At 39.1% G+C, this 15,437-nt stretch overlaps 1 protein-coding gene across 1 annotated transcript in view; it reads left to right on the forward strand.

The window, feature by feature from the left end:
* khdrbs3 (KH domain containing, RNA binding, signal transduction associated 3) overlaps positions 1-15,437 on the forward strand; it is a 112,476-nt gene that overhangs the window by 51,521 nt on the left and 45,518 nt on the right. The window contains exons 2-3 of the mRNA XM_062436238.1: positions 1,985-2,103; positions 10,591-10,707. Of these exons, the coding sequence (XP_062292222.1) occupies positions 1,985-2,103; positions 10,591-10,707 (236 nt within the window). The remainder of the gene's footprint in view (positions 1-1,984; positions 2,104-10,590; positions 10,708-15,437) is intronic.

Raw genomic sequence — 15,437 nt, forward strand, 5'->3', positions numbered from 1 at the left:
ATGTGTATATGATGTTGTGTTGGATTTGAGCATGTGGACATGTTTAAGTTGGTCATATTTTCAGATGGAAAGCCTTTTTGCTTCTCATCTGATTCTGAACCGATCTTCTAAAATCTGTATTAAACCATGAACATGAAAAGCTAGAAGCTCATGATTCGACCACTGTAATCTTTTTTTTTTTCCTCTCCCCCATTCAAAAAATCATTTTGCACATGAGAAATAAATCTGTGATGGAGTTCGCCCTCTGCCTCACCCTTTCCCCTGCTGGGCTTTTAGCCTCGAGTCTTTGCCGTAGCCTCCCCGCACCTCTCTGGCTGCCTCCTCTGCAAAAAAACATTTTCCCTGCCACTGAAACACAGATGTTATCCATGTGATTAAACGTTCAAGGTTACATCTCCAAATACATCAAAGTCTACCTCTACCCAAAAAGAAGAACCATGACAGACAATATTTTTGATAGCTGGGGGTGCGAGCTCCAGTGTCCTCCACATCATTTTTCAAATAAGGGACATGAAAGGGACTCAGGTACATGTAGCGTCTGTGCAAGTAAATTGTGAAGAGTCTCCGCTTCAATTACAAAGTACTACAGTGATGGAGCCTTAGCCAACAGGTGAGCAACTGATGCTGAGGGGACATAACATTTATTATCAATAAAAATAGTGTTGTTAGGGTGTGTTTAATACAGCCTGTAAAGGGCTTTCATCACTATTGTCCATGAAAATGATAAGTCAAATAAAAGAAAATAAATCAGCAGTTATCATAATTCATTTATCAAGCAAACGTCCAAACATTTGATGGTTCCAGCTCATCAAATATTAAGCTTACATTTGTTTTCTATCATTGTAAATTGGATATCTTTGGGTTTGGACTGTTGCTTGGGAAAAAATGTTGAAAATTGTATGAAAATTGCAGATCAGGAATTTGTTTCTTACATTCTGAGGATTAGCAGATTAAAACAGCAATAACGAAGAAGTCTCCAGATTCAAGGAATAACAGTTTAATATATTGGGATAAAAATCATATTTTCCTCCCTTTTTGAAAGTGAAATGAGATTAATACCAATCTTATCCACATGTTAAGTTTAGGGCTATAACACATTATCATTGTCATTATTTATTTTCTTTTCTTAGCTCATCACATTTTTTAAACTTTGGTCAAAATGCCCAGCACAATTGAGTCCAAGGTCTTTGATTTGCTTGTTTTGTTTAGAGATTTAATTTGCAATGATCTAAAACAGAGACAAGCAGAAAATCCTTTCATTTGAGAAGCTGGGAGCAAAGAATGTTTGGAGTCCTTGCTTGAAAAATGTCTGAAACGATTGACTTTTAAATCAACTATGGTTGCCATTTATTTTCTATCTCTTGATGAATCCGTTAAACGACTGATTGTTTCAGCTCTGATTTAGTATGGGGCTGGAAATGGCATCTAATTAGCCTGTCTTAGCATGAAGTCTGACTACCCTGACTTTCTACAAGGTTCTAAAACATGCCCACCAACACCTCTAAACCTCACCAACACATATCTCTAATGTAAAAAAGGCAGATAGACTTATCAGCTTTTCATCTTACTCTTGGTAAAGAAAGCAAATATGCTTATTTTCCAAAGTGTTGATTTACTACATTTGGCTTTCTGACTTGTCATATCAGGAACAGCACAGGTGTTACTAATAATATTAACCATGGCTCTGTTCTATTCAAGTGCCCCAATAACCCACAACAGTGTGACAATGAGTCAGCATGCACAATACCCCGAAATCAAAGAGGCTAAATGGAATAAAGCCATCATTATTTTTATGATTTAGACCTGTGACACGTCCAATATCCTCAGTGAAAAAGCCTATCGATGATGAAGATAATCGTTGGTTTCAACCTCAGTGAGGACAAAAACGGCCCCATACATGAACATTTTCCTTCACTGCCAAGACCTTTACATCTCCTGTTTGTCAACACTGACTCATTACTTTTCCTTTCCTCCTCGTTTCCAGAGATCGAAAAAATCCAGAAAGACGAGGACAAGGAAGAGGAGAAGTTCATCGATGTCGTCATCAACAAGAACATGAAACTGGGCCAGAAAGTTTTAATACCAGTCAAGCAGTTTCCTAAAGTAAGTGCCATCGTATCACCACCAAGAGACTTCTCCAGGAATGTGATGTGCACAGATAGAGAATTTTTGATGGTGTTATTTATAGATAATGAAGCTATCTACAGTAGCACCGGTTTTGATTTAAATTCCTCACAACAGCCACTTGACAGTTTTTGTTGATGCTTTATGTTATTACAGTAGATGTAGCATATCTGCGAGATGGCGTAGAGGCAGGAGTGTTGGCTGACAGAACTGGGGTAGAACTATATTAGGGATGTTACTTCCTGTCTGAAGAATTGTTTAAGCTTTTGAAATGCTACGACTGTAATCCTCACCATTCTTCTCTCATATATACACACACACCTCTGTATTACGCTGACCTTGGTCAATGACGCTTTGATGTCTCGGTATATTAATTTGTCAATGAATATTTATGAATATTTGATTCCGAAGAATTATCTCACAGTGGATTTCATTTTCTTGAGTGTGTGTGTAGTGAATTTCTTATGATACATGGTAGATACATGTATTTTAAGGTCGTTTTTTAATAACTTCTACTAGAGCTTCTTTTTTACCAAAAAAATGCAAGGTTTGATCCAATGAGCTAAAAGTGACACACGCAGACCTTAAAAGAGGAAATTGATAGCTTGGAGGGTAAGAGTGCGATTGCAATGCATCACATGTACAAGAGTTCCAGACAGTCCGCTTCAGGATGACCTCCATTTTTGAGCGATAACACTGATTCCACATTTGAGAGCACTTCAGTCTCGCCCGGCCACAAGGAGCCGTCACCGGCATCGGCGTTTATTGGTGCCACGCACTCGGCGCATGACAAGGATTTCCCGCTGGGAGCTCGATGGGGAGGTTGGTGTAAAAGTGAGAGGGGCCACTCTTAGACAGGGGGACATCACTCAAGTTTTCACCTCGGCCCTCCAGGGAGAAGGACAGCGGTAACCTGTGGTGTGTGGATGGAGAGGACAGCAGGGAGAGAAAACACAATACAGGAGTCAAACACTGAGCCAAGAAGGTCTCCAGAGATGCATTTAGAGTGCCCTCAAAACTGTGATTTCTTGCTCACTATCACTCTGATTCCACCTTTAATGACACGCATAGTACATTAATTGCAGTGTCAGTTTAATTTGAAAATTGTCAGGTTTTATATTATTCAACACCAAGTATTTAATTTAACACTAACGGTAGATTTGAAGACTCACTGTAGAGGCATATTCACTCCTTTACAAACACTCTGTAATTCAAAATATTTCACTTAAGCATCTAAACTTCTGAGCACTAAGAATTTATCTGGGTGAAGGAAAAATCTGAAGGGAACAGCATTATTAAATATAGATTTTTGCAGACTAAGATCAATGTAACCTTCTTTCCATTCATGATTATACCCAGTAAGCATTGATTTGGTGATCTGTAGGTTCTTGACGCAATGATGGTGCTAGATGAAAGGGATCACCAAAGTTATTTAGTTAGTTCCTGAGGGGACTATGGAAGTCTTCACCAAATTTTATTGCAGTCCACCCATTTGTTGAGATATTTCAGTCTGGACCAAAGTGGACAGACATTACCATCCATAGAGCCACACCGCTAGCATGGCCAAACACATGTAGACATCTACTGTAGGTTATTCCCTTTTGGAGATTGCACAACTAAATAATACAAAAATAACTATTCTTGCTTTTTATGCTTGCAATGAACTTGTACATCAAATATTATATAAGAATAAAAATGTATTACATAATTGCAGCCAGACTGTATAGCAAGACACCGTGATAGCATTCTCTGTCTGCACTGTAGCTTGATTATTTTATATAAGGCATTCTTTTTGAAAATAACCACAATGAACAAACAGATCAAAGTCTAATCTATTGATTACATTACATTTTATTTAGATCCATGTTTGTTATACTGTATTTAGTGTTAGCTTCCTGCTAGCTTAAGTTTGTTTAGATGCTAGTTCACATAACTATAGTTTCAACAGTATTCCAGTTACTATGTTAACCTGTGTACCTGCTACGAAATCCAAATTTAAATATAGTCCTTAAAAAGCTGTTGGAACAACTGCTTCATACTCCCCAGATGTGTAAAGAACTTCTTTACAACTAAACTTAGCATTGTGTTAGCATAGATGTCTAAATGTCTCCAAACCTTATTAGCTACAAGGATTAATCAATTAGTCATCAACTATTAGATTAATCGCCAACTATTTTGATAATCAGAGTCATTTTTGAGGAAAAGAAAAAAAAATTGTGTTCGTTCTGGTATGTTTAGTCTTTTATGACACTAAACTGAATATCTTTGTGTTGTAACAGTAATTGACATGTTTCACTATTTTATGACATTTTATAGACCAAACAATTAATGAATTAATTGGAAAGATAATTGACTTAATAACTGATTAATCCATAATGAAGATAATCATTATTCACAGCCTCAAACCTGATAATCACCAGATCAAAGCATACTCTGTGCTTTTGCTTTCACTTTGAGAAGAAGAGTCATTACTGTTATCAAGTATGGGCATGCACTCCAATATAGAACTGACATTAATCCTACAACATAATGTTGGTGATCACCGAAGGGTTTTGTCCTGCATGTAGTGTCATCTGGAGGCTGATCTGAGCCTTCTAGGTTCACAGCTAAACAGATATGCTTTGACAGCTTTGATAAGTAGAGCCACTAATATGCTGTTTAGAGCTCCAACAGGCCACTGAAGGAAGACAAATTCAATTTGTTCTATCTGGCAGGTAGCAATGGCAAGAGTGATCGGTTTGACTTGAATGGGTTTTCTCCTGAGCTGTGAGCATTACCTTTTTGGCTTCTGGCATTGAAGTGGCACTACCATTTTCCAAATAGCCATTTAGGAGCACATGTGGAGAGGTTAAATCCATCCTCTGCAAACATCGCTTTTTATCAAAATGAACCGGACAAGGACACCACGTGGAAAGCTCCAGGCTGCTGATTCTCTGTGATAAAATGAAGCTGTTCCTCAGCGATGATTTTTAATGCCCAACTGATGAATGGACACTGATGAATTTTGAGACTTCCTGAGATATTGGCAAGAGTGATGATATTTTAGCGTTTGCATGGCGCGGCTCTGTTGTGTAATGGACACTGTAATAGAGAAAGCTGCGGTAAGCAAATCTTGGATTCTCTTTTTAATATTCTTTTTCTTATAGACGCTCCCCCATGATATTTAATAGAAACCATATTTACAGAAATAGAGATTTAACCAGCATGACACATAACGTCACTACTGAGGATCTAAAAATATCCCACCTTGTGAACAAGGATGCACTATCAGCGCTTATCTGTACATTTGCTAGATCTGCAGGCCCTCTCACAGAAAGCATCTTTTGACAGAAAGCACTGCAGGCCATTAGCGAGGCATAAGGAGTCCCACTGGTTTATTTCCAGTTCAGACTGTGGCTTTTCTCTTTGCCGGTAGCAGCAATTTATCCCTCTGTTGTCGTTCCTGTCCTGCTGTCCTCAGCACAATCACCCTGCGCCGGCTCTCTGTGAGCACACCTTTCGTCGGGCTCGCAGTAATACATTCAGCAAATGATGAAAAGATCTCAGATGCCCCCCCAACACCCATCCCCCACCAACACCCCCCTCCCTCTGCCACCCTTTTCTCCTGCACCCCCTTCAAGTTATGTGTGATAAATCATACATCCTATCCCTGCTTGTGTCTGCTGTCTCTATATCACCCACAGCTTGCAACCAGAATATGGCACAACAATTCAAATTTCTGTTTTTTCATTCATTACATCTATTTCCATTTTATTTGTATTTTTTTTTTTTTTGCGTGTGCCTAAAACCACAACAGAACAGCAGGTGGCAACCTGTGATTAAACACATCACGCTTGGATTCTGGTGATTATACACAGCAGCATCACAGTCCTCTCAGTCCTCACGGTCTGATGACGTGAGCCAGCGCAGGAGAGCCCAGGCAGGTTTTTGTAAGTCACCATAATCCCTCGTCATAACTAAAGCATTAGCGAAAGCCCAAAGCATCAATCACAGTAGGATTCGGGCCGGATTTTTGATATCTGATAAACAGCGGGGATTACATTTATGTGTTTAGTAAGACTGGTATATTTGTAGGATTGTCCATATGTGGGATCCCCTCTTCAAACATATCGACTGGCTAGCGATGCGTCTGAAATGTCCAGATTAAGAAGTCTTGCTGACATTTAACAGGAAAATATGAAGCAAATCTACATTATTTCCTTTTAAATGAGCCTGTCTTCCTAAGAAAAGACACTATAGATCCTGAATTCAGTCACTAAAAATGTTAGTTAGTAATTCAGCCTTGGTTGTATCCCTACTGTATATTTTTATAAGTCTGTATTAATAACGATATATGAGATCCATGGTCCTTTTCAAACTTGACTTTCAATATGTAGGCAAAGAATTTGTTGTATATTATTTTTCACTTACATACTGTATGAAAAACAACAGGTGTAAAGTGGAAATCCTTCCATATTCCATACAAAAACCCTAACCCTTTCTTTCTAACCCTAACTTTAATCCTTCCTTTCTAACCCTAACCCTTTCTTCTGGTGAACTTAACACCTTTAACATTCTGTGTGCCTTTGAATTCATTCGTTTAGAAGACTGATTAAATTAGAAAGCTGTTCATTGGGCAATTATTGGATTACACAGAAATTAAGAAAAGTAATCTTTAATTAAAAGTTTTTCAGAGTTTGAGCCTCTTCAGGTGTTCCAATGCAGTGGATTTTATTGGATCCCATTCTTCCATTTTTCTGGCGTATCCTCTTCTCGTTCAACAAAGTCTCAGTCTGTCTGTGTTCGAAATTGCCCAATAAAACCCATAATGTATCTTTTTCAAAGAGCAGTATTTCTTCCCTAACTCCACTCACCGACAAGCCAACCTCTTATTGTGTCCCATTACTTTACCAAAGCTCAAATAAGCCGAAAACAACATTAATTCACGTCCGCATCAATTCCTATTTCCCAGCCTGTCTGTTCACACAAATTCGCTGCTAAGGCTAATTTTGCTGTGCTTACCTCCTGACACTCACGTATGAACAGTCGGATCTGGCTTCTACACTAAGACATGGAGAGGGAACATCGTCGCATTTTGTTTTTCTTCTCGATCTTTCTCCATTTCCTCGACAGAAGACTGAGATATCCTCGCAAACATCCCGGACACCGTGTCCAATACCCCGACCTGTCAGAAGGATGGCGCACAATATCTATTGTAACATGGAGAGATGTTGGCTCACTCTTGCAAATCATTGTTCAAGAGACGGCACAGCTCAGTGATCAAGGCTCCATCCAGGTGGAAATGATGGATGTGCAGGACATCGGTTAAACTCAGCACATTTTAAAACATTTCCCGACACCCCTCTGTTCACCCCGGTAACGCTGTCTCCTTTGATGATCCTTTTGTAAACTGGAATACATTTAGAGGCAGGACACATTTCTTTGTTTGCTTAGAGAAGTTTAAATGGAATTTTCTTCACCTGACAATTCACGTCCATGTCTTGTATATATATATATATATCCCAATAGGCAGATTTTGCAAGGTCAGGCGATGTTAGGAAGGTACAAATGGAGCAACGCTGGCATCAAAGTTCCCATCTTTGAATTTTCTAATGCGATGGCAGTCTTGCATATTCATCAATCCAAGGTCAGAACTTTGCAGGAGGCCACTTAGTCACATTTGTAAGTGCAGGGTTGGAATTAGCACAGTAGGATGGAATGGTATTTACTTCAAGGAAAAGACTGACTAGGACCGTGTATGACCACATCCAGACACAGGACTTGGTGGTAATTATAAAAGTTGGAGGTACATACAGTAGTGGAGTGCTAGTGGTGTTCACCCCCAGTCCAGAATAAAAAACCCCAACAGCATTAGACAGAATCACTAAAGCTCGCCTCTCAAAGCCCTCACCCAGGAATTGGCAGGAGCCTCCTAATAAGCACTCACTCTCTGAACAAAAGGCAGGAGAGATATTGGCGAGGTGTAGAACAAAACTGGCTGTTTTTTTTTCTTTCTTTTTTTTTTTTTTACCTCCTGCTAGCTAATTGATGACCTAGATAGTTGAGGGAGACAGCTGTATAACTCACTGTTAAAGTAAAACATGGAGAGGGGGGAGAGAAGTATCGCTCTCCTTTTGCCTGCCTGACCGTCTCCGGCTGCTGGTGGAATTGCGTTTAAGCCCGTGTTAAGGTTATATGACTTTGATGGGTGTCTGCACGCAACATCCCTCGACATAGTAATGCATAACATTTGGGTTTTTATGGCAAGAAGCGGTGACCTTGTGAAGTAATCGAAGCCTGTAAAGCCTTTGATGGGCGGTGACATGCCAGAGGTGGTCAAGTTAGATGTTAGTTCGAAAAAGCACATTATGTCGGAGATTTATCTTCAAATATTCAGATAACAGATTTGGGAAATGTGTCGAATAGTTATTAGAGTGTAAAGCTGGTTTAGGCTGGTTGATATGACCTAAAATACTTTTGCATAATGATAAATGTCACACAAACACATCAGTAGGGTTGGGATTGGAAACTTTGGAAATGTAATAGGTTACAGATTACTAGTTACCTTATTTAAAATGTAATAAGTAATGTAACTATTTCAATTACTTAATCAAAGTTGTGTAACTTATTACATTTGATTACTTTTTGATTAATTTTCTATTTTTTTTTTACAAATGTTTTCAATTGTTAGGGTAAGTGTGCCCATTAAGCACCTAGTTCAGGTGTTTTTCATGGATACTGACATGATTTATAAGGGAGATAATTTCTTATAAAGCAAGATTAATCTCTCATTTGAAAATGTATTCATTAGTTCATGTAGATTTTGGAATATAAAATAAAGATATTTGATGAAAGAAGTCGAAAGTCTGGCATGGGCTTAATTGGTACTGTGACACCATTTAAGCCCATGTGTGCTTCAAATAAGCCCACGTCATGATTTATATACAAAAATATAAAGAATATTGATTTAAAAAAATAAGAAGTCTGGACTGGGCTGTGGGCTGATTGGTCAGTTAAAAAAATAACAAAAAAGAAAGTAAGGCTAGTAAGATGTTATTGGGTTTTTTGTCCCTGTCCTCGTAAAAAAAGAAGGTATTCCTCCAATGTTACATCCTAAAGTCAATTTTCCAGTTACGTGGAGTACTACCTGTGAACACAGTTAATGTCCTCTGTGGCACTGGAGCAGCTTTATCAAGTTGGAGAAAATGACTCTAGTAGCATCACTTGAGTAATTGTTTCATTGTGGGAGTTGCACAATGGGAGCTTCAGGTGTAGAAGACAGGATATCTCAACCTCTGCTGTGTACTGGACTCTGATCATTATAGAGTTGCAATATATAAGTGCAATGTGAGTAAATTAAGGTTCATAAAAGATTTCTAATATAGTTCCTTTGATAAACTGGGTTTATTTCCAATATCTCTCTATTTTAACTTTTAACTTTTTAAAATCATACCTTGCTTTTACAGTTTCAGCTTGTTCCCATTCATAAAAAGAACCTTGCTGAACATTGTACCCTTACTGTGAGAGATGATCAAAATGTTGATACACTCACCTGGGTCTCAGTTGGTAAAGCAGCGGCTGTCTTGCACACTTCTTTTGGCACTGGATTCAGCCCTATTAGGGAACATAGAGATACAGGCTTCCCTGCCTTATTGGTGAAGACTGTCAGGGCTGTATGCCATCTCAGAGGCAGACTGCAGGCACTACTAAACCACCCTGTATGGTGTTTGAAAGACAACAGGTGTTAAGTCAAAAATGTTCATTGTTCAAATGTTATAGTTTCATTAAAATGAGGCCTATTGAGCATAATTTCCAAAAATATGTGTAAAACAATTGGTAATAAATTGGAATGAAGTTAGCTAAAAAGGTCTGACATATAATTTGGTGATTATTTGTACTTAATGCTTTATAAACAGTCAAATGAGAGGGGTCAATTTTGACCCAGGAGGACAAAAGTTGCATGGTCCATGGGAAGAAACAGGAGGGTTAAAAAAGTCAATGCATGGTACATGGTCAAAGTATAAATACATGGTACATGGTAAAAATTATATATACACGGTACTAGGTCAAACTAAAAAATGCGGTATGTGGTCAAATGCTGCAATTCACATAGGATTTATTTTACATTACAGCACCATCATTATGGAAAGCATACTTTATCCTAATTTGTCATTGTAAAACTGATATGAATGTATGTAAATGCATGAAATAACATGTAAGATGTGATATCTACTTTGTGTCTCCATCACTGCTACTGAATAAACTTGTAAAAGTGTACATTACAGAACATCTTTATGCAATATAAGATCAAGGTGACAAATTGGTCACTTCAGAAAAACTTCCATACTGATCCTATCGAGACCAAATGAGAAGAAAATTGCAGATACATTTTTTTTTATCATCTTCAGAGAGATGTATTTGCTGCTTTATCTCAAACACACAGATTCTTTGATTGATGTGTGCTCTCTCTCTGGCTCTCTGTTGCAGTTTAACTTTGTCGGAAAACTCCTCGGGCCACGCGGGAACTCGTTAAAGAGACTACAGGAGGACACGCTCACAAAGATGTCAATTCTCGGAAAAGGATCCATGAGAGACAAAGAAAAGGTAACACTCCAGTCTGTTATTTTATTTATTTCATTTTTTCCCCACTCTGCTCTTCTCGATCCTTTCCACTCCTTCACCCCCCCTCAGTCTGCTGCTGTTACTCTATCACAAGGTTTGAAGGGTAGGAGAACATCCATAGCAGATTTTAATGGGAGAAAGTCCAGTGCTTTTCCTGAAATAAAATTGGCTTTTTGTTTTAAGTATGCTGACATGATGTGACTTTATACCTTTGCCCCATATTTTTCCTCAACCCTCCAACAAATATTTGTTTTTTTCTTTCCAAAAACGTATGTTCCAAATGTATGTGCATGACTCGCTAAAGGCGATTTTGAAGCTTCAACCTTTCCACTGATTCATTTATTTAATCAAATAATCAATTCTTTGGTCTGTCAACATGTCAACAAGTTGGTTTTATGTGATTAACAAAGCAGAAAACCAAAAATATCACATTTAAATTACGGAACAAGTGTGTTTTTTTTTGCTATTTTTGCACATCAGACACATCAAAGATCACTCCCTCTTAAAAATATGATCACATGGAGCCGATTTCCTCATTCTGAGCTATCTTCATGTTTGCTATAATTGGGAAGAGATGTCTCCTATTAAATCAGTGCGAGCGGATCACCTCGGTAACTCAGACATCATTTGATTGACAGCTGAAGGGGGTCACATGGACCGCGTGTGTTTAAAAAAAATAAACCCAGCTTCACCGTGAAAACAAGTTTCAAAAGTTGAATGTAAATTCTAATGATCCTGGGAGCGGCAGAGAGGGTCTCCACAGCGAGTGAAATACACGCAGGCAAATCAAATGCGAGACTGTGAGCAGAGTTATGATTTTGTTGTCAATATAAACTCTGTCACAGGAGAATGAAAAATGCTCCTCGGGAAGATTTGGATATAAATATACATAAGTGGACACCTTGTGGGTGAAATAGGGATGGGTTTACGACTTCAAATCTCACACAATCCAGTTTAACAACGCCTGTTTATCAATGATCATGTCGGTATATAAAGAGAGGATACAAACGGCTCTAGCAGCGGCTCCTTAGCAGCAGAATTGATTGCAGACTCGGTAAACTGGGAATAAATCGACTTCACTTGGCTCGTCTGCGTCCCCCCCTCCCCCCGCCTCCATCCACTTCCCCGCCCTCTGTCTGTTTGTCGAGGCCGGTGATTTGTCGGCAGCAATGATTCTCGCCATCACGCGCCACATTCCTTTTTGACTACCCTGATCAATACCCTTTGACGGTCCACTTCTGTCGAGCACCTGGAGAAAAGATCTGTCACGGAGATGTGCTGACCTCGGCAGCCCTTACCCGTCTGCACCAACCACGGCTGCTGGATTTACAGCTGACAGCTTTCTGTCGTAGACGCCTTTTTTTTTTTTTGTTTATGGAGAAGAGGAATACATCCTCTTTGCTACTTTATCTTTAAGCTGGTTGATGACTTTCTGTTTCTAAGCTGCACAGCATGTGTCATCGTAGTTTTTAGCTATTGATATTCCTCATGTAGGTCAGGGAGACGGGACACTGCAGAGCAAAAAAAAAAAAAAAAAGATGGGTTTACTTTCACCAAGAGGTTTTCTCAAACAAGTAAAAACAAAGCTGTCTGGTTTTCACCGAAGCCCTAAGTGAGGCACTGTTGCCTTTCAGGACATGTCTCTATTTCTATTGATAAAATACACACTGTGTTGCACTTCTGGGTTGCTCCTGACTGACAGGAAATGAGATAATGTACAGTTTCCACCTTGTGTAAGACTTCAAATGTAAATGTAATTGTTGTCTTGCTCTGAAAATACAGTATACAGTAATACATGTGTCGGAAGATGAAACTCAACAGCGTTCAGCACATTACCCTTTAAGCTCTTCGACACTGCAAAGAACCGGGATAATTGCTCAAATGCTGCTGCGGGACCTTGATCTTGTGTTGACAAGAATGTGAGTGTGGAGAGGTTGAAAGGCACCGAGCTGTCGGAATCGCAGTCTCTCTCCGCCTGGTTATGGCACCTCGGTTGTCCTGCCGCTGTCAGAGCAGGATGATGTAAAGGCATCCGTGTTCCGCGCCCCCTCCTCGTTAGCGCTGTGATTAACTCATCCATTTTCCTCCCTGGGACTTGTAGTCCCTCTTTAATTTCCCTGATAGACAAAAACAATCACATTTTCTTTGTTTCACCTTCCGTAAGTCGTGCGTTGGATTTAATTGTGAGCAGCTGCCGCTGCTGCAGAGAAATACCTTCATTGTTTTCAAGAGTGGTCCATGTGAACTGTCCACCTCCCCAAAAAAATCTATCTTTGTGTGTTTTTTCTCATAAATTAGCCCATCTTTATTCAGAGAGCTAGGGGATAATTTAATTGAAATCACATTCACAAGACAAATTGTTGGAAATCAAGAGTTTTTTGCACCATTTTACACATTTTATTCTACTTAACCAGCTTACAGGCTTGCAAAATATGAATCTATCGACACTGTCATATAAATCAATGTCTATTTAGCTGCTGCTGCAGTTTTCTGCCTCATTGTTTTAACTTATTGTCAAATTCCATATCTTAATCTTTTTTATTGATCCGTCTCAGCACCGATTGCAAACTCAGAGGATCTCCTTCATTTGTTTGATTTTCTGTTTGTTTTCCTTGTGAGTTTATGTTTATGTATTGATGGTGTTGGGTAGATTTGGCCCGGCCCCGCACACTAGACTATGAAGCCTTTTTGAGTGTTTCGTTTCCTGGAAAGCATCACGTGGTGAACAGGAAGTGATGTATTTAAATTGGATGGATGGAATAACCGTTCTAGTTGTATCAGCAGAGGAATTGAAACTACAGAAGCTAGACGGAGAAAGAAAAGAACATCACTGAGTGGCGCCTACTAAAGTTTCCCACAGGAAATGTAGAGAGGTTTAATATCATCTGTATAATGAGCCTTTAACAAGTTTACCAAGCTAAGACACAATTAAAAAAAAGACTAATTAAATGATCATTTGATCAATAAATGGATTAAGCTGAAACCAGACCATGTTTTTCTTTGATAACTGTTTAAACATCATTCCCAATATATTTTTTGTTCATGAAGAATTGATTAGTTATCTAATTGTACCATAATGCAGTTTTGGTGCTGACTCACTGTTTTTTTTAGTAGTTCGACAACTGAATTAATTGGCATCTCAAACCGTCCAGCTAAACATTATTTTATTATTTCTACTTTGTTAAAAATTCCAGTGGACACCCCAAACTTTGCAAAGAGTCTGAATTTTGGTGGGACTGCCAAATGTTGCTGGAGACATTTAGAATATTGGAGTTCGGAGTTTGAATATTTCACTCAGATATTAAAAAAGCTTCATAGAAGACTTGGAGCAACCTAATACAGAATGTAGGATGGAGTCGCCTTAAATGTAATGTGTTACCGTTGTAATACGCACGTTTTCTCTCGCTTCATATAGTGTAGCCATCGTGAACTCATCACATCAGCATGTGGCCTGTGTGGTATTAGTGATAAAAAGGAAGACACCCGCACACTGTATTATGTGCTCCCGTGATTTAATTACGTGCCTGTGTGGTATTAAACATCCCTGAAAAATATCAACAGGATTTATCCCCTCTGCAGGGAATGTAGAGGTATTATTCAAATCTTAAGTTTTTGTATATTCTGGAGATACTGTACAATCTGTATGTATCTGTTCTTTGTCTGCACAGTTTTCACATGCATGCTGATCGGTGAGGAACACCAAAGCATGGGTGTGACCAGCAGCTCGTTTGTAACACATTTAGTAGCTGCCTAGATTCGCAAGAACAGCTTAATTGTCCTGAATGCCACCAAAGGAAGCAAGGGTTAGTGTCCAGGGATTTGCTCAAAAAAGCATCAGAAGAAGTCATTGGACAGGATCTCACTGTACAAACTGTGGCAAAAGCATATTGCATAAGCCATGTGACTCTGTACAGGTATTTTAATGCAGGGATGAGCTCAGATAAGGGGAGCCAGGAGCTCCCAAAGTCAAGAACCACTTTACAGACTTTTCAGAGGAGCAGGAGAAGAAACTAATGACTTATTTGATGAGGGCAGCTGCACTTAACTTTGGATTATTCCCCAAGGACATGAGAATAGATTGAACCAGCAGTATCTTGCTCATCATACATTCAAATAAAAGGCTGTTGTTGTATGTCATGATATTGAATTCATAGTTATGTCAATGGTAAATAACATATGAAATTCTCTGTCTTAAATTCTTAAAATCGGTAACTTGATTTGATAAGATAAATGTTATGTGAAAAGTTGTAAGGGGAAAAAGTATAGTACAATAGTACAACTGCAAATACCCAGAGGCATGGCGAGAGACAGAAATGACAAGGAACGGTTGGTTCGTCAAATTCGTGAAGAGGCACCAGAGGTTTGTCAATACAGCATCCACAGGCTGCTGGTTTTCAAGCTCAACCAAGATAACATACAAGCCTTCTTCAACAACCTGGCTTATGTCCTGGAATACCATCCCTCTGAAGCTAAGGATATGTAGAACATGGGCAAAACTGTTATTATGGCAATCCAGACACCAAACAACAAAATAGTGTCCACCAAAATGGTGAAAAAAAATTGGGGCAAGGACCTCAACAGAGAGGAGCACTCGCATCACCGTGGCCTTTGCACTGAATTCACAAGGTAAATAGCAAACCTCGCCAACTCATCTTTCCCAGGAAGAAGTGCCAGCTTTCATGATTATTGGCAGACCCGCTGGCTGCATTGGT

This window comes from Scomber scombrus, chromosome 16, assembly GCF_963691925.1.
Source record: "Scomber scombrus chromosome 16, fScoSco1.1, whole genome shotgun sequence".
Taxonomy (NCBI): domain Eukaryota; kingdom Metazoa; phylum Chordata; class Actinopteri; order Scombriformes; family Scombridae; genus Scomber; species Scomber scombrus.